Source organism: Pholis gunnellus (genome assembly GCF_910591455.1).
Source record: "Pholis gunnellus genome assembly, chromosome: 13".
Taxonomy (NCBI): domain Eukaryota; kingdom Metazoa; phylum Chordata; class Actinopteri; order Perciformes; family Pholidae; genus Pholis; species Pholis gunnellus.
This window is the reverse complement of record NC_136540.1, coordinates 19,741,917-19,760,273: the sequence shown is the minus strand read 5'-3', so window position 1 is coordinate 19,760,273 and position 18,357 is coordinate 19,741,917. Positions and strand designations below refer to the sequence as shown.

The 18,357-nt window shown below is 39.6% G+C and overlaps 2 protein-coding genes across 3 annotated transcripts in view; one reads left to right on the top strand and one right to left on the bottom strand.

Moving 5' to 3' along the window:
- The window catches only part of cblb (Cbl proto-oncogene B, E3 ubiquitin protein ligase), an 84,482-nt gene extending 80,308 nt beyond the window's left edge, over positions 1 to 4,174 (top strand). For both annotated transcript variants that reach the window (XM_079171721.1, XM_079171720.1), the window contains exon 19: positions 300 to 4,174. In XM_079171721.1, coding sequence (XP_079027847.1) covers positions 300 to 553 — 254 coding nt within the window. In that variant the 3' untranslated portion in view covers positions 554 to 4,174. The remainder of the gene's footprint in view (positions 1 to 299) is intronic.
- A 4,156-nt stretch (positions 4,175 to 8,330) lies between these two features.
- Positions 8,331 to 18,357, bottom strand: part of alcama (activated leukocyte cell adhesion molecule a) — a 71,046-nt gene continuing 61,019 nt past the window's right edge. Inside the window, exons 13-16 of the mRNA XM_079172414.1 lie at positions 16,970 to 16,996; positions 14,026 to 14,140; positions 13,586 to 13,704; positions 8,331 to 10,411 (exon numbers count right to left, since the gene is read on the bottom strand). Coding sequence (XP_079028540.1) covers positions 13,620 to 13,704; positions 14,026 to 14,140; positions 16,970 to 16,996 — 227 coding nt within the window. The 3' untranslated portion in view covers positions 8,331 to 10,411; positions 13,586 to 13,619. The remainder of the gene's footprint in view (positions 10,412 to 13,585; positions 13,705 to 14,025; positions 14,141 to 16,969; positions 16,997 to 18,357) is intronic.

The following is an 18,357-nucleotide window of genomic DNA, read 5'->3' as shown; positions in this document are numbered from 1 at the left end:
TCTGAAACTTTGAAATCCAAATCAGCTTAATTGTGTTTGGTTTCAGCTTTTTCATTTCCCAGAACGAATCCTGTTTTCCTTAAAGCATGCCAACAATGTTTTGCCATCTCTGGAATTTAAGAGATATCTGCAGTGAATACCTTATTATTAGGTAAAGATTTCTAGCTTTACCTAATAATAAAGGTCCAAACTCAGGCGATATTGGAATGTCAAAGCTTTTGTTCTGTGAAGTCTACAGACTCCGGGGTGCCAGGGGCCTTTTTCCACTGACATGATTTCTCTCCTTCTCTCTCTCAAAGTATCAATGGACTGTTTGCAGGCCCCTGCCAGGCCACCCAAGCCACTGCCCAGGAAGATTCCTCCAGACATTAAGCCGGGCAAACCTCACAGCTTGGAGTCGGAGAACGTTGACGCTAAAATTGCGAAGCTGATGGGTGAGGGCTACTCATTTGAGGACGTGAAGCGGGCATTGATGATCGCCCAGTACAAATTGGATGTGGCCAGAAACATTCTGCGCGAGTTTGCCTTAGTGGCCCCGAGACTGAACCTGTAGTCCAAGAGACAGCGAAAGGGGAGCACAACAGTAAAGCTGTGCCTCTGAATGGGCCGACTAAAAAGGGCTCCTTCATTCTGCTTGGCCTGGGACTGTTAGAACTACAGTATTCAACAGAAATATTTCGAGAGACTTGCCTTTTGTTGCCGAACAGAGATGATGATGATGCACAACAAAGTGGCTAAAACCAAATCACAGTAGAACACAGAGAATCAAAAAAGGGAGAAAATCATATGTGAATGATTGACCGATGAAAAAAACAGACCCGACATGGTGTTGTTTACAGTGAGCTTTTTGCCAGTGCTGGCCTCTGGTTTTTAAATGCTCCTGGTTGGTTCCAGGCCTGGACTGTATGCCTGTTTTAAAGCCCTGATCTTGCTGCTACTGTTCCTTTCACACCCTGCCACCCTTCACATTTTAACATCTCCAGCTCTTTTGTGCTTATATGCACAGCCAATTTGTAGGGGTTATTCTTATTTACAGCCAGTGGGGGGAGCCAGACTCCATCGTTTCTCTTCTCTAACTCCTTGTGTTAGTTTCTTCTTTTCTTGTTTCTTTGTTTCCTGTTTCACTGACTCCATTGTCCATTAGAGAATACTTCAGTGTTTGTCCAGGGTCTGGCTGACTTAACAGGATCTGGTGAGCTGGGAGTGTATAGATGGAGCCAGAGGATGCCTTATTGATTCACTTGTTTCCCCCAGACCTGGAGAAAACTGTACCACTGCTCCAGAAGAGCACTTTTTGTTAGATTTGGTAGCTGATTTGGACAAGAAGAGTGACGCATGGAGAGGGTGAAAGGCTTAGTTTTGCTCTTTGTTTCTGTTCCTAGACCAGAGGATTAATCAGCTTTCTTCATCTGAGGACAGCAAGCCTATGAATGTATTTGTTCTGCATGAATGAGCTATACCTTTGTACAATTTCTCCACGACAAAAGCCAGACGATCATGCCTGCATTTCAGCTCAAGCATTTAAATGGCAGAAGCCGACCTGTTGTGTAGATCAAGGAGCCAGATGTTGTCTGTTAGAGCTCCGAAAACAATGTGCTCTGCAGCCATCACACCGCAGCCGCCTGTCTCCCCTTCAATTACACAGCCATAATGCCCACATTCGCCACATGTTTGAGAAATCACTCTCAGACTGATTTGGAGTGAAAGTTACTTGATGACTCTGCAACAATTTAACATTTTTTCCTGATGTAGAGTTGTAGAGTGATCACAGTAAAGACGAACAGAATACTGCAGAGCATTGAAAGTATGAGATGAGATGAGATATAGTTAAAACCCCTTGTTTCAGAATCACAAACCGTTTATTGCCAATGTATGTTGCACATAAAAGGAATTTGTCATGGCGGGTGGTGCATAACATTGAACAATCAACAACAATCCACACTGCAAGAAATAGAAACTACAATTTACAATAGAATATAAAAGAATATAAAATAAAGTGCACAAACATAACAGTACTTTAAACAAGTATGATGAAGTGGAGTATAAAAGTGTTGAGTGTGTTTAAATAAAGAAACCGAGAGGGGTGTGCAGGTAGGAAACTGTCCTGGGGAAGACAGAGTCAGAGGTCCCGGGCTTTGTTGATGAGCCCGACTGCGGATCTGGAGTGAGGTGTATTTCATCACAAGATGTCTCACCAATGCATGTATTGGATTTGTACAAATGTGAAACAATTTGGTTTTATTAGCCTTTTTCCTTTAAAGTAGTATACAAGATGTTGCCAGACTTGTTAGAGATGTAGTTTGCCATTAAACGGCTATGTTTACTCAGCTATTATTCTCAGAAACATTAAAGGACCATTCCAGGTTAAAAATGTACGATTGGAGGTTGGTTAACCTCAGATGTGAATATTTTTTTCATTTATATATATATATTTGGGGTTTCATTTTATTGTTTTGGCGGGGCTACCTTGTTAATTAACCTACTTGTTATTGACAGGTTGCTACCAGAGTCAAATATGGCGTATCTAACACAGCGTCACTTCTCCGCAGTCCAAATATGGTCGCTTCCGTTCACTGGTTGCACAAAATCAAGATAGCGATGACCAAAATGTCAAATTCAAGGCTTCAAAGTAAAACAGTGACATCACGACAACTGCATCCTCTTCTTATATGCAGTCTATATTTTAACCGAGTTTTTTAAAAACCCTGTCGTATCATATGAATGCACCTGTTTCTTGTCCCATCCTCTATCTAGCGATGTTGCTGGGTTTCTAGATATCAGCAATTTGGAGAGGTTACAGCTAGATTATTTACAAAGGAAATCTTTACATATCCAAATGTATTGTGTAGGAAACGTGGGGCTAACAGGTGGATCCTGACAATGTGATGTAGTTATAACTAATGTATATCAGGACTGTAGTAACTTTTATTTTATTAACAGTTGATGCACAGCCTGAGACAGCCTCTGGGTCTGTGTGTTTGTGTTTGAACACACAAGCAGAGTAAGTCAGGGAGATCCCGGTGTCTCTATACCCAGGGGCTGAATAAACACAGATGCATAGCATTGACCCATCTTCACCTCCAGGCTCTCTATACTCTGCAGCCATTATTAGGATGTCAAAATGTATTTGAGATGATGTATTGTATTTTTGTCTAAGGAGGAGCTTAAAAATGTTGATGGATTTAAGTATCCTGTGATTGAGGCTCCTCACAAAGCAGATCTCAGTGTTTCTGGTGAAAGATTTCACAGTCTGGCTGGAAATGAGAAGGCTCAGTTGGAACATCCTGATAATACAGCAGGAGGACATGATAAACTAATGATGGAGCTCCCTGACTTTTATTTTTACAGCCACATGTATTCATAATGAGAGAGTGACGCCAAACGTGAAAGCACTTTCTGTACTTGAGTGGTGTTTTTGTGTGTTGGAATAAGTCAGCCATTTGAACAGGTTCCTTGTTACCATTGTAGAGGAAAGTCTGAGAACCAAGTCTCTAATTTCTGTTATCATCCACAGTTCATCCACAAAACATTTGACCCCATGCAGCAAAGCCATGAAAGTATGTCAGCTAAACAAAAACACACAAATAAACATATAATTAAGCACTTGGATAATGCCGAGTCATCAGCTAAGCAGCTTTATCTGCTCCCCTAATCACCATAGTTATTTACATTTCAGCATTCAGTTGATATTTATTGTCACAATTGATAATGCTTTTCGCACTGAACCAGAAAAGCCTCAGAATGAAATCTGTGAGACTGCTCTCCGTATTAGAGTATAGTTAATGTTACAGATTAGACAAAGATTTAACCCTCGTCTGGTTTATCTTCAGTAGAACGAGCCACATCATGTTCAGATTTGAAATTCAGTGGCATTCCCTTCAACTTGATGCTTAATTTTAGCTCTGGCCTGTTTTCACTTTTATTTTCTCAAACTTGAACTACTCTTGGCTCAGTATTGTTTATTCCATTGGACGTTCTTGTGAAGGGGGTAAGTGGCCTTAGGTTGCAAAGTAAGCAATTTTTATTTTCTAATGCCATTTTCGTATTAAAGTGCTCTGGTGACAAAAACGTGACATGAATATGTAACGCATAAAGTAATGTGCAATTAATTTATACATTATAAATGCTTTTTTCTTGATATATTATTTTCATGGATAAGTAAATAAAAAGTCACGATTCATTTGTTTTATTTAATTGTGTGTGTGTGTGTGCGTGTGTGTGCGTGTGCGTGTGTGTGTGTGTGGGGGGGGGGGGGGGGGGTGGTTGCGGGTGTGGTGGGGGGGACTCTGGTTTGGGGTCTGTCCTGTCCTGATACCATGGGAGGCTTCTAGTGAGTCGAAAGAGTAATGCAACAGAATTAACAAGTGGTGTCACGCGTGATTATGACTTCAGCGATCTTGACACTGCCTGCCAGCTACTGACTTCAGAACTGGAGAAATCTCTTTGAGGTAGTGAATAAGTAAGGAATGCTGAAATTAACAGGAAGTTATGAAAGAAAATGAGAAATTGACCCCAGAAATGCCTTATGCACTAAATGCGTATCAATTCGCTGCTGAAATTAGTCCCCAGAAATAACAATTTCTTTCTGTTATAATTCCTGAAAACATGACAAGACTGTGAACTAAACTATACTTTCACCATCTTTGTGTTAAGGATTTTTTTAGGCAGGCCTGAGATTATGCTGCATGCATGTTCCACTTAAACTGGTACTTACGTCACTGTATTGTATTGAATATCACACCCCCCTCAAAATGCCACATGCCACGATCAGGATTTGATCAATTCAGTCAGATAACGTTTGATTGAATTATTTTATCCTCATTCAAGTTAGCATAGGGTTTAAGTTGAAGTTAGCTGGCAGAATTCTCTTGCGCACAAGCTCTGCCCAGTGAGCATGTGCTTTAACATTCTGCAATAGAAGCATGCAGCAGTGAGATGGCCAACATATCATATAGACCTTTTTACAGCCAACGTCACCGTGTTACGTTAGAACACACGGATCACCTCAGCGTTGGCGGAAGTTACACATTAAAAGTGCCATTTTGCTGTGTTGTTGGGTGCCAGAATCGATATTGTATACATTTGAGATGATAAAATGTGATTCTAGCTACAATGCCGGTGAGGCGTTTCAAAGATGAGAGAAAATGTTGCGAATACTTTAGCTTAGCTGTCTATTATCCTCCTCAGCCGTCACGGCTGCTGCTCACGCAGAAGGCTAAACTATTACAGAGATGTTAAGAAATGGTCCGCTTTTGGGCCACGCTGGCTCATCCCCAGCGTGGCGGAACCAGCAAGCCAAGCAGCGGATGTCTGGTTATTAAGCTAGCCTGCTAATTCCGCCATGCTTCCACACAACACTGGTCTCAGAAAACGATCCAAACAAAGTTGTCATTTATTATTGCGATAGCAATGTGCTATCCAGCGCTGTGTGTGTGGACTAGCTAGCCGACTAGCAATCTCTGGAAATGGAAAAGCTAAGTCACCCAATCCTGATTTTATATACTTTTTTTTTTTAAATCATTACATTTTTTTAAATCATTCAAATTTGGCTGGGTGGTTATTAAGACTACTGTATTATTCTTGCTTTATTTGGACACAAACTTGCATGCTGCATGGTGGTGTAGTAAATTGCAAAAAGTGTACAGCGCTTTTCTCGTCTTCTGATCACTCAAAGCGCTTCAACACTACATGTCGTTATTCCCACATTTACACACTCACGACAGGGGTACAAGGTTTCTAACATTCATACCCACCACAGGAACAACTTTCGGGAGTGTCTGGTTAAGTGACATGAACTAGCGGAACCGGGGATCGAACTGCCGATTGAGGGAAGACCATGCTCTACCACTGAGCCACAGTTGCCCCATAGTAGTCACTCTCACACCACAGCAAGAGGGGAGCGGGTTTGATTCCGGGCCCTTCTGTGTGTGTGGGGGTGTGAAGTTTGCCTGTTCTCCCCGTGTTCCCTTTAGCTTCCACCCACAGTCCAAAGAACATGCAGTTTAGGTTATTTGATGACTCTAAATTACCTGTAGATGTGAATGTGTGAATGGATGTCTGTCTCCATATGTCAGCGCTGTGATAGTCTGGCGACCTGTCCAGGGTGTACCCTGCCATTGCCCAATATCAGCTGGGATCGGCTCCCGCCCCCCCACGACCCTGAGACGGATAAGCTATTACAGATAATGGGTGGATTAATGTACCTGGTACCTAAAGTGACTTTTGGAGTGAAAACCAAAATAACACCTCCAAAGACCCCCGACATGTTGCTCAGTGAGTTAAATTTCTCGGGAAAATGATCTCTAAAGGAATTTACTTGTGCTCTCTTGCACTTTGGCCTATTTTATGTTCAAGGCATCAGATGTTGGATTTGTTCCATAGCACACTATTACCTAATACAATGCCTTGGACAGTGTTGTGGTTTTGAAGAGCCAGTCTTTTTTTCCCCAAAGATGGCACAGCAATGTATGTTTCCAGTATTATTATTCACAGTATTTGAGTTTGATCAAAACTAATATGTGATTGTATGTTTTGTAGTTTCACACTTCTTCATATTAAACCTGTCCATATACAACACGCTGGTCTGTTCCTTGGAGGAAGAGTATGATGAAGAGTTTAGCTGACTGCAAAGCCCAATACAGGACACAGAGTCGACATTGGGTCGGAGCAGAACAGGGTTGCTGGATTGGTGCATCTATATACAATACCTTTAAAATGTCATGCAAAGGATGCAGGGGCTTAAGGACTAAAAACATGGATTAAAGGGGCATCAAGGAATCAGTGAATCTCTGAACCAGCAGGAAGCTAAACAATAGGGATGAAGCTCATCTCCAGTCAGATCTCCCAGGGCTGGAGTGGCCTGCAGTTGGCACATTGTCCTCACAAAGAGACAAACTTGCTAATTAGCATGTAAATCCAACAGCAGAGGTTATGGAAGGATGTTACAGCTGTGTGATTTGTTGGTCTCCATGTTCTTTGGTTTGGGGCCCACACCAAAAGGGGGAAATGATATAGTGTTTATTTAAGATTCATCCAGTCTTCAGTAGGCTAGTCCTGGCTTGAGCACAGTTAAATGATGTGTCTTAATGTCCACTTAATACTTGGACACTAATTGGTTTATCTCTAGCTGATGCCAGTGTGGTCTTTCTGCTGGAACAGACACAGGGCTGAAACTGTCGCACTGTGGTAGTTCTTGCTGCATGTCTACTGTGGCTGGAGAGGACAATTAGTCAGTTTTTTAGCTCATTATGTCGAGTGCTGTGATGCAGAATGAGGGCGAGACACCCCAGGTGAATAGGGTAAATATGTAACAAATATCCTCCTCAATGCAACTGAGCGGCTGTTGCACGTGTGTGCGCGCGGATCGGGGCGGAACACCGCCGTGCACGATACAGAGAGCAGGGGAATTGTAAACGCGCGACCATGACGTGACGCCGGCGTGTAAATAAATTAAGCATAATTAACTCGTCCTTCAAGGGGGGCGGGAGGGGCCGTTGCCCTCCCCCCCCCCACCCCCACGGCCTTGCACCTCCATTTTATGTATGGTCTCAGTGCTGCTTTTGATACGTGCTCTCCTGTTCCTAATTTGTGTATGTCACACGAAGGGCTAACAAAAGTTTATTTATTTAGATTTTTTTTTTAATCCGGAAGGCACTTTGTGTGCTATGTAAATACATTAGTATTAGTACTACACTACCTGCCTGTTTATCTCTACTTTCTTTATGTTCAATTAAAAAAATTGCAATAAGATTTCTTAAAACAATCATTGCAGGCTCTGAATGGGAATGAACTTTGTGTTTAATGTGGCAATAGGAGCCTGTAAATAGATTGTAAATCTGTCGCTCATACCTGGTAAGTGCTTGGCCCGGCAGGGAGCCTTGCAGTGGTTGAGTGATGTTGTATCTGGTTGCATTTGCAGTTGTGTGACATGTTTACATAGTAAATTGATTAAAAGTAAGGTTCTAGTATTGTAATGAAATCAAGTTCAAGATTAAGGTTATTTTTCATCATCTTAAAGTTACAATGAGGAACTGTAATTATGTTGATTTTGGCATTAGTGTTTCAGAGCACCAGATTCCCTTTTAGAAAACCCATTTTACTGCAGCAGGGTCTGACAGTCTGCCCCACTCAGTCCTGGTTCTCCTGTGCCTCCCTTCCCTACAGTGGGCCCAGCAATACAGCCTGGGCCTCCAGTAGCGAGGCGTCGTCATTGGCTCCCAGCAGGGACTCATTACCTCTCAACACTCAAAACTTCCCGCATATGAATATAGATTTGTATGTTGTTAGTATTTATTGACTAAAACCCACATACATCAGACATAAAACTCTACGTGTTTCAAAATGTACACTTTATTGTCAACAACGTACAAAAACAGAAGTCTGTATTTACAAGACTACTATGGCCTTCTCATCTTACCGTCTTTGGTTTCACTGCTGACCTGATTATTTGAAAAGGAACAAAAGGCATGATGACTAGGTGCTTAAAGTGTTGATCACAACCATCCCACAATATGATTACGCCGCTGTCATGCTGTGTGGGGAGGTGCTCTACATTGGTAACTTCTACACAGTTCAACAAAAAGTAAGAGAATGGAATGTCATCCGCTTGCTTCAACTAGCAAGACAATCAAAAGATCAACTGGTGCGTGGTTCCTTCAAGTTAACGTTTAGTGTTTTATGATCAGCCAACATGATCTGCATCTGAAGCTCTTGACAAAGTCAACTTAAAATACTGTAAGTGGTACTTTTCTTCCAGGTGCTGAAAATCATTGCAGTCTACAAACAGTTCCACATGTCCATCCTTAAATTACCACAAGGAAGTTGCTGCCAGATGACGACTCAAATATGTTATAAATCTGGCTATTGGCGACAGTCCTAATACAGTGGTATTCTCAGAAACTGAACATATGGTTAGGGTGGAAAATGAATGCTTCTTTTGTCAAGTTATTTATCAGGACAACTTGAGTCATTATGAATGTATTCAGCAAGTTTACATGATGCGAACTGAACTATAAATGTTACCAAGGTATACGTTTTTCGTCTTCTGTCTTATCAACTCTTTGTCCTGTTGCATTGTGGGATGTACCAGATTGATTGACAGAGAGCCACTATCTGTATGCACCTCATCTGATCTGCCAATCATAACCACTGTCTTCAGTATGGGTTATCCTTCACACCACTGAGCTAAAAATGACAACATAATAATAACACAGCAGAGAATAAGCACAGATACTGTATAACCTTATTCACGTTCATGTAACTCCATACAGTACCTTTTCAACACTTGATGCCTTCCACGCAGGCTCAAAAAATAACTATCTTGCATGCTGCAGCATCGCCATCCAGGGAGGGTGCACACAGAATATAAATACATCAAAAACAGATTTCAGACCTGGCATTAAGTAAAGCTCATCAAAAATTAAAGCATGAAACAATAAATGGTACCGCAACTATAGAGGTGAAGACATGAAGATAACAATGTAGTGTATTAAACTAAATCAGCCTGAACTATTAAAAGAAAGCAAAAAGCATGTTTGCATTTCATACATTTTGTTTCACCTTTCTGAGGACTTCTTGCCTTTTCAGATAAAACTATTTGCAACATAAAGGAATTCAAAAAAGCCTCTTGAGACGGAGACAAAGTGGTAAGAAATGACTAAGTTACATAAACAACTAATTAGTGGTTGTGTGCTTCATTTGAAGGTGTCTTATTTACATCTACACAAATTCAATTTAAAATGTACACCATTTTTTTTGGGGTCACAGTTACAATAAACTGCACATATGTATAGAAATCATTCATATTACATCCAGTAATATGTAATATGAACATAACTAGGAGTCTTTCTGTAGAGGGCATCCATTTGTGTAGATTAACTAGACAGACAGGGCTCGGAGGTTAAGAGATGTTGAAGTTATCTTAACGTTTGAGAACACTTTCAGGGTTAAACAGCAGTAAAGTGTTTTTCTCTCTGAGCACAACCAAACAAAGGCTTTTCACACAGCGCACAAAAACGTAAAAAGAAACAATAAAAAGACACATTGGCATGCTTAGCGAGGGCAGACACATCATTGTAATTTGTTATACAAAAAATGTACAAGGGATTTCTTTGAAGAAATTCAAGAACGAACAAGCAAACAAAAAATCCTAAAGGAAGAACTAAGCGGTAAAAGATCCACCACACAGCCTGAGAGGAATTGCTCAAAAGCAAACTTCACAAGGAGCGTTCACCAGGAACACAGAAAGACAAAATGAAACAGTAACACAACTGACTTCAAACAGTGAGGTGGGACAGCAGGACTTTACACTGAGTGTTGCTGCTTTTGTGGAGCCTGATGGAGCGTGTCAGCAACCAACTGGGAGTCTGTATTTTTGATGTTGCATGGCTGCTTTATAATTGCTTCTTCCCCACTAAGAAATACAGAGAAATACAGTCATTATCATCTCAATCATGTAAGATTCAAACACATACAAGAGAAAAAACACCTGTACACAAATACAAATCACATTATCTTAAAGGATAATTCCAGTTTATTACAACATAGATCTTATTTCATTAGTTCATGGCCATCAGTCCTATTAAGTATGGCAACCTTGTACTCGCCAAAGTACTTGAGGAGATCTGGGAACACAGCAACAAAGTTAGACGTGGAAAACCTTCCAGGGGTGAGATGTACTGTATAAACCAACACTGAACACACTAGCTGGTGCTGTAGCTAGAAACAGGCTAACTACATACTGATGATATGACCTTTACTGAAAGTCAGCGCTCAGCTTCAACCACTGATGTTAAAAACCACAAACCAAGCCAGAAATCTAGGTGTAGTTATGGATTCAGACCTCAACCTGAACAGCCATATCGAGACAATTACAACATCAGCCTCCTATCACCTGAAGAATATATCAAGGATTAGAGGACTTATGTCTCAACAGGATTTAGAAAAACGTGTCCATGCATTTATCTTCAGTAGACTGGACTCCTGTAACGGAGTGTTTACAGGTCTCTGTGAAAAGTCAATCAGAAAGCTGCAGCTGAAGTCTTGACTAAGACCAAGAAAGTGGATCACATCACTCCAGTTCTGAGGTCTTTGCACTGGCTTCCTGTCCAACAAAGAATTGACTTTAAAATGCTGCTGTTGGTTTATAAAGCACTGAATGGTTTCGGGCCAAAATACATCTGTGATCTGCTGCTACCTCATGAACCATCCCGACCCCTTAGGTGGTCTGGGACCGGTCTACTTTCTGTTCCCAGAGTCACAACTAAACATGGAGAAGCAGCGTTCAGTCTTTCTGCTCCACATATCTGGAACAAAGTCCAGAAAGCTGCAGGTCTGCTGAGACCCTCAGCTCCTTTAGATCTGCTGCCTTTAATTGAACCACATTCAAGGAAATTAATCAATTTCTGCATTTTACTACTGTATTTTATTTCTTACACTGCTTTTTAGTGTTTTAATGACTGTTTGTAATGTTTCAATCAATGTTCTTAATTGTTTTTAAATCTGCTTTTCTTTTGCCTCATGTGTTGATGCTTTTAATGGTTTTATGTGAAGCACTTGAGCTTGTTGTTGAAATGTGCTCTACAAATAAACTTGCCTTGCCTTTACTATGTTCATCAACTTAGTTCCATCCTCAGTGGAACATGAATGTCTGTAAAAAATCAGATTTTTTTCACTGAAAGTCATTGCCATCCCATTAGTGTGGCTGGAAACAGCTGGATAAAATGTCTGCACCTCACACAGACTTCAGACCAATTCAGACATGGTTTTCTAGAGCGACATGATTGTAAAAGGCCCATAATAAAGTAGAGAAAAATAAGACTCTGATGATAAAACGGATATTTAGGTTGCATACTAGTGTTTCTGATTGTGATTGTTTTGCAGTCCACACGAGATCTGAAAATACCAATCAAATGCACATTTATACATATGTTGTTCATTTATGCGTGTTCAATTTCACCGTCCGTTTTACATGAATTGGTAAAGTTCCCTCCGTTAATGATCTTTTCATTTGATCCTTTACTGTGAAGCACTTTTTCTATTTCAATATAAATGATGGGGACACATTTTGCAGTGCTTGTTTTGTGTAAAATCACTCCAGAGTTTATCTGAAGATAATATGTGGCCTCAGCAGCCGGAATGAGATAAATGAGATAAGCATCTAAAGTAACAGACTTTTTACTATCCCTCCACTGCAGCTTAACAGGGTAACATGAACGGTTACTTTGGAGGTACCCACTTCATTTGGCTAACCTGCTGTACCTCACACTAGCCTCACACCCCTTTGTATTCCAATTTGGAATACAAAGGGGATTTTGTCCATTGAAAGCATGAGGAAGGGATCTGTTAATGTAAGTATGGACAGGAGGAGTGAGTACAGCAAAAACAAAAAGATAGACTTGATGATGTTTTACAGGTACATCCATTCATGATATTGGCACTATGAATCACTGTTATTTCCACTGACGCTCTTAACAGTTCTGGTTTGCAATGCAAACGTCTATGTCCATTTATGGACATGAGAACGAGGCACACACAGTGCTTCATCAATCTGAAAAGAAGAATGCAAGTGTATATTTCTGTCTTTGTGTGTCCACAGAGTTTTAGTCATGAATCTACAGAGCTTTATGTATCTGGCCCCTGGGGTGAGATAATCGGTCTCTGGCATAGGAATAAGGTTCTGTGTTTTACCAACAAAGCTCTGATTGGCTCTATTAGTGTTCCAATCCCTGATTGGCTCTAATAGAGCTCTGATTGGCTCTATTAGTGTTTCAACACCATATTGCTTTGAATCACTGAACAATCATGAGGATGGTGATTCAGAGATGTGGAACTAGGCTGCACTTTATCTATACCACCCCCAGTTGTTCCCAACCTGGGGGAAGACTGAAGGGTCGCGAGATGATTAACGGGGTAAGAAAGAAAGAAACAGCCTTTTTCAGCAACACAAAATTGTGTGTTATTGGTTGAATTGGTCCCAAGCGATTGACTGTGAAGAGGGTCCCAAGTAAACATGAATTTTGTTTCAAGGGTGACAAGCCAAGAAGGCCGAACTAAACAGCTTCATCTGGAGGTAAAACTGACAGAGAGTGCAACTGAAATGTCAACAATAACTCCTCATTACACAAAGTCTGAGGTTAAAGATGAAGCCGGGAGTCAGTCTGTAATGTGTGAAGGACATTTACAACCTACTTCTTTTATCATTTTTTCTCCCTAACAAGTTTCACTAGCTTGTTTATTTGATCTGTCTGATCATCTGACGGATCGTACGTTGTAGTGTTGTGAGTTGTGAGGTTTAAGTTAAAGTTTTCTTTTAGGGAGTTTAAGGTCCAAGGACAGAGGATTGTAAAGCCCTCTGAGGCAAATGTGTGATGTTGGGCTATACTGATGAAATTTAAGTGAAATGGAACCGAGTACTGAAAGGAATGATGACCAAACCTACAGAAACCTACAAATATAAGACGCATGTTGTAATAAACTGAAATGATACTTGAGATATTGAGATGTACATGTATATCAACATTCAAATTAAAGCTGAACTGAAATGTAACTTGATAACTTTTTTCAGTGTATGCACAGATTGTCTTACCTCTTTCATCCCATGTAGCACAGCCTGAGTGCCTTTAAACAGTGTGATTATTCTCCTCCAGTTTCTTGCTCTCCTCAGATGTTCCCACCTCCTTCTCACCAGTTTTCCAGCTTCCTTGTCTGTGTTGAAAACAGAATTACAAACGCGTGAAGCACCTGTGGTACAGAATAACCTTGTCACCCTACTCCAGACGTCAGGCCACAGCAGGTTGCACACTCTCTTCAACATCCACCCATCACATGCTTACTTCTTCTCCCTCTGCTACGTGATCACTTCTTCGACATAATGCGATCCTTTTAGGGCAGACAGTCGTGTTTGTTCAATCTACTGTGAGACTGTGGCTGTAAACCTTGGCCACCTTCCTTATGATTATTATTCTAAATTCATCGACCAGAGAACAAATTCAGGTTTTTCATGTGTTCAACTGTGTGTTTCTATACCTTGCATTCTTCATGTAGAGCCAGTAGATGAGTCCCAGCAAGGCAGCACCTATGAGGAGCCCTGCCACCACTCCCACTATGAGCTTAGCCTGGTCCTCTGAATCCTCCGGAGAGCCTGACAACAGACAGCAGCACTGCTTCAGCTGTGGGACTAACATTTCACACAGGAACACTTCTAAAGGAAGTCTTTAAAAAGATTGTTTCAACGTCAGCCGTGATGAGAACAGAGAAACCAAAATCAAGACGTGTCCTCGGTCCATCATTCACTGCAATGCTCCATGCAAACACCACAGAGAGCCAGAGTCCCACCACCACTGAAGCAATAAAGTGACACTTCATCAGCCAACACTTCATTGCTTCGTCTTGTGTTTATAGTTCAACGACGTCTTCTCGTTGTTACTATAGCGACATGAGACCACACAGAGTAAAGTTTTGTTTACATTCTGGGAATCATGGGAAGCACATGATGAAATGTTGGATATTACGGAGAAGGTGGTGTGTTCCTTTTATAGAACAGGAGAGGTTCATCAGTGTGTCAGCGTCACTTTCTCACCTGGTTCAATACAGCTGTGCTCTAAATGCTGAAGAGTGTGTCACGTGTGTCACGTGTGGATCAGTCACTTTCTATGTAGTCACAGTATAATTAAGATATACAGCGACTTGTTTTGTTGACTGGAATTAAAAAGGCGATGGTGCCGCTACCAATCACTAGAGAACAATCACTACTCATCTAACATTTTAAAATGAACCATATGTATCTACACCAGCCATGTTGAGTTACTGAAGTTTATCAAATGTAAATGGGTCAATGACATGACGTGCATATTTTTGTGTCCGAGTCCATTATTTCCTTTTAAAATAATTGTATCAATTCATGACATATCATTTCATTCTATCAAACCTATCCAGTTGTGATACATTTTCAGTACAATCTAATAATATATATTATTTTGTATTTTGGCATCTCAAACCCTGAAAATGTCAGGCGGTGCACCGTCCTAGCAGATGAACAGACTAAGAAAACTATTAAAAAAGGTATTTAAATGATAATAAATTCAAAATAAAATACTATGGCATGCTTTTATTGTTGAAACGATTCAAATAAACCAAATATTTATAAATACCAATAGTTTTAAGCTGTTGCAATAATTTAAACACTTTTGTCCAGCAATTTGAATGTTCTCAAATGCCAGGGTGGCACAACTGTAAAGATGGGACTTTTATTATGAAATTAAAGTGCAAAACAGTAAACAGGATATTGCATCATCAAGAGGACCTCAACTGACCTTTATAGCAGAGTGAAAATGTTTTTATATCTCTTTTAAATATTGATAAAAACAGCTACTTTCAACTTATAGGTAGAGTATTTCATTTTCCATATCAGGTGGTACAACCAATGTAAAACTAGAACAATGTTATTTTATCATAAATGTATTTATTCTGTTTAAAATGTATATGTATGAAGTTGTTAGCAAGAACAAAAGCTAATGCTAGTGTCCTAGTAAATGCCTGTTTAATTTGAAATAATTTGCAAATGTCAGGTGGAGCAACCAGTCAATCAGGTGGAGCAACTGCAAAGAATGTCACTTTATGATATTATATTTAAAGCTCTGACATTATATTAAAAACAAATTCAAAAGTTTAACAGTGTTAAGTTAACGATATTATACACTTTCAAACTATTTTCATGATATTAATGAATATTCTTTAACTATTAAGGATGCAGAATGATCAGGACCCAGGGAGCAGACAGCAGGTCAGTGTGGTGTGTGTGTGTGTGTGTGTGTGTGGAGCGTGTGCAGAACGCTGCTACGATGAGCTAGAAGCTGCAACAGCCCGGGAGGAAGAGACTGTGATTCTATTCCAGTTATGAGCTAAACATGATTACGATGAAATATTTACTACTTTTACTTCAAAAGAGACTGTTGACTAAAAAAATGTTGTTGTATTTGAAATAAAAATGCAAATGTTCTGCATATTTCCTGTGATTACTGATACTAAAAATATAATAAAAATATTAATTTAAAGCAATAAATAGTGGGTTAAAGTGAAATTTGTTTTGCTTAATATGATGTGAAGAACTATTGTACTGAATGTATTCATTTGTATTATTATGTTTAAATGTTTAAATGTAAAATCAAATGTTTGATATACTAAATACCTGGCCAAGGTAATAATATGCAATAATATTCAATTATGATAAATTATTGTATATATATAAAACAACCACAAAATACGATATGTTAGACACAGTAGACACTCTAAGGGATACTTGTCAAAAATTTCAGTTTGAATAAATATTAGGAATATATATATTTTTTTATAAATATGTGGTTGCGCCACCTGACTGATTTTTTAGCCTGTGAAGTTAAAAAATACTTAAAAAAACAATTTAAAACATTATGAAAAGTTGGTTCACAACTTAGTCTTGTTTCACCACATTGTTCCAGACACACAAATATGCATTACATCCATTTTGAAGATGATTTTAAAAATGACCTTTTTAGAAGCCTTATTTGTCAATGACCCAAATATGCTGTATATATCTACAGATGTTTTATTACCAGACGACCATATAATGTACTTTAAATACAAAATGCTTTGACTGAATAATAGCCCATTATCCATGCGTATGTAGTTCAGTGGTCTGACTGTGTTGTCGTCATTTAACACAACTATGCACAGTCCTTTAATCATCAGACACTCTTTATAATCTGATGCTAATCCTCTGCAGGAGTTGGCCCGTTTAAAGAAGAATAATGAAGATGGGAAAGCTGAGACGAGGGTACATGTGAAGAATGAATGAGGCTCAGTTTATACATGAAGAGAGAGAGCTGAGTGTAAACAACAGTTTAGTGATAGTAGGTGTAATGACTTGAGGGTAGCTTGATATTTCTTGTTAAACAGAGAAGTCTAGAAAGGGCAAAAGAAAACAAAATCTTACCTTCTTCCTTCTTCTCCTCCTTAAAAACTGAAATCAAACATAAATAAATTAGAACTCATAAAAATAAAAGGGAAATAAAACAACCAAACAAAATTGTGCACTGATCAAACATGAGTAAGGCCTGGTCAGGTCCTCACAACATGAAATCAGAAGTTATTTTCTAAGAGTGCCTTTCAACAAGCAAGCTGTAAGTTGGAAGGAAGAAAGCAACAATACACTTTGCTTTCAACTGCAGGCAGACAAGGCACCCCGACAGGAGGAGAGACAAAAGAAAGGACAGAAAGAGAGAATGAGGAGCAACAGCAATAAGCACATAATGAATGCATGAAATGATACCGCTGTAGCATTTAGCCTTTCCTTCAATGATCCTCTTTGTTTTGTTGTATTCCAGTGTGTAACTGTTGTGCCTACACTGTCATCATTTAAATGTTCCACGTAAGGGTTATTGTAGAGGTAGACTCAGCAAATAACTGATGTTGATAATATTAGATTTGAATATATAGAATATATATATATATGAATTGCAGAAAATAGAACAAGTGATCTCAAAGAAAGGAAAAAACAACTTGAAGTCTCTCCATACTCTGTGCTGACAGTGTGTCTGCATCATCTACACACACCTGCTTTACGGGGACAGTGTGCGACCAGCTGTGGATTCATTCAATAATACATTCATCCTCTATGGTCGATGGTCTACTTTATAATGACAAAAAGAAAATCTCATTTGGACTCATTTAGGCTACGGGATCCATTGGATACGATTATGATGTAGTCTAAGTACATTTATATGTTGTCATGCCAACGTGGAATGCAGAAGAAGGAAAGAAAGCCAGTATTACACGACTTAAAACATATTCCTTTCTTCATGGGAGTGAAGCTGCAAATGTAGTAGTGTGATGAACACAGAAATGAATACTTTAGCTATTTTGACAGCATTGTAGTGCTGTTCAACCACAACACTGCTCTGATGGGAGATGAAAATGACAGAATACTGCTAATATCCAGATAGTACTAGTTCACTTTCTTTTTCTCAGAACGTTGTACAAAAATTCTATGCTTCCAATCCAATCCATAGATATGTTAGCGGTATATTTATAAAAGCCCCCATATATACTTTATTCTTATGGTTTAGATTCAAGATGAAGATAAGAGAGCTCTCACGTGAGCAACTACAATTGCTCTTAACTTCGGAGAGGCTGTGGCTTGTTCAGATGTTATCCTGTTTCATGCAACGCTTTATTGCAGTGTTATAAAAAAGTGTCAAGTCACACTGGCAGTAACACAATCATCGAGTCACCAGCAGCAGTTTGTTTCCTACTGAGCAGAGCTGCAGAAAATATCAACCAGACTGAGGAAAGCTCGCACATTTCTGTGATCCCATGCTTTAC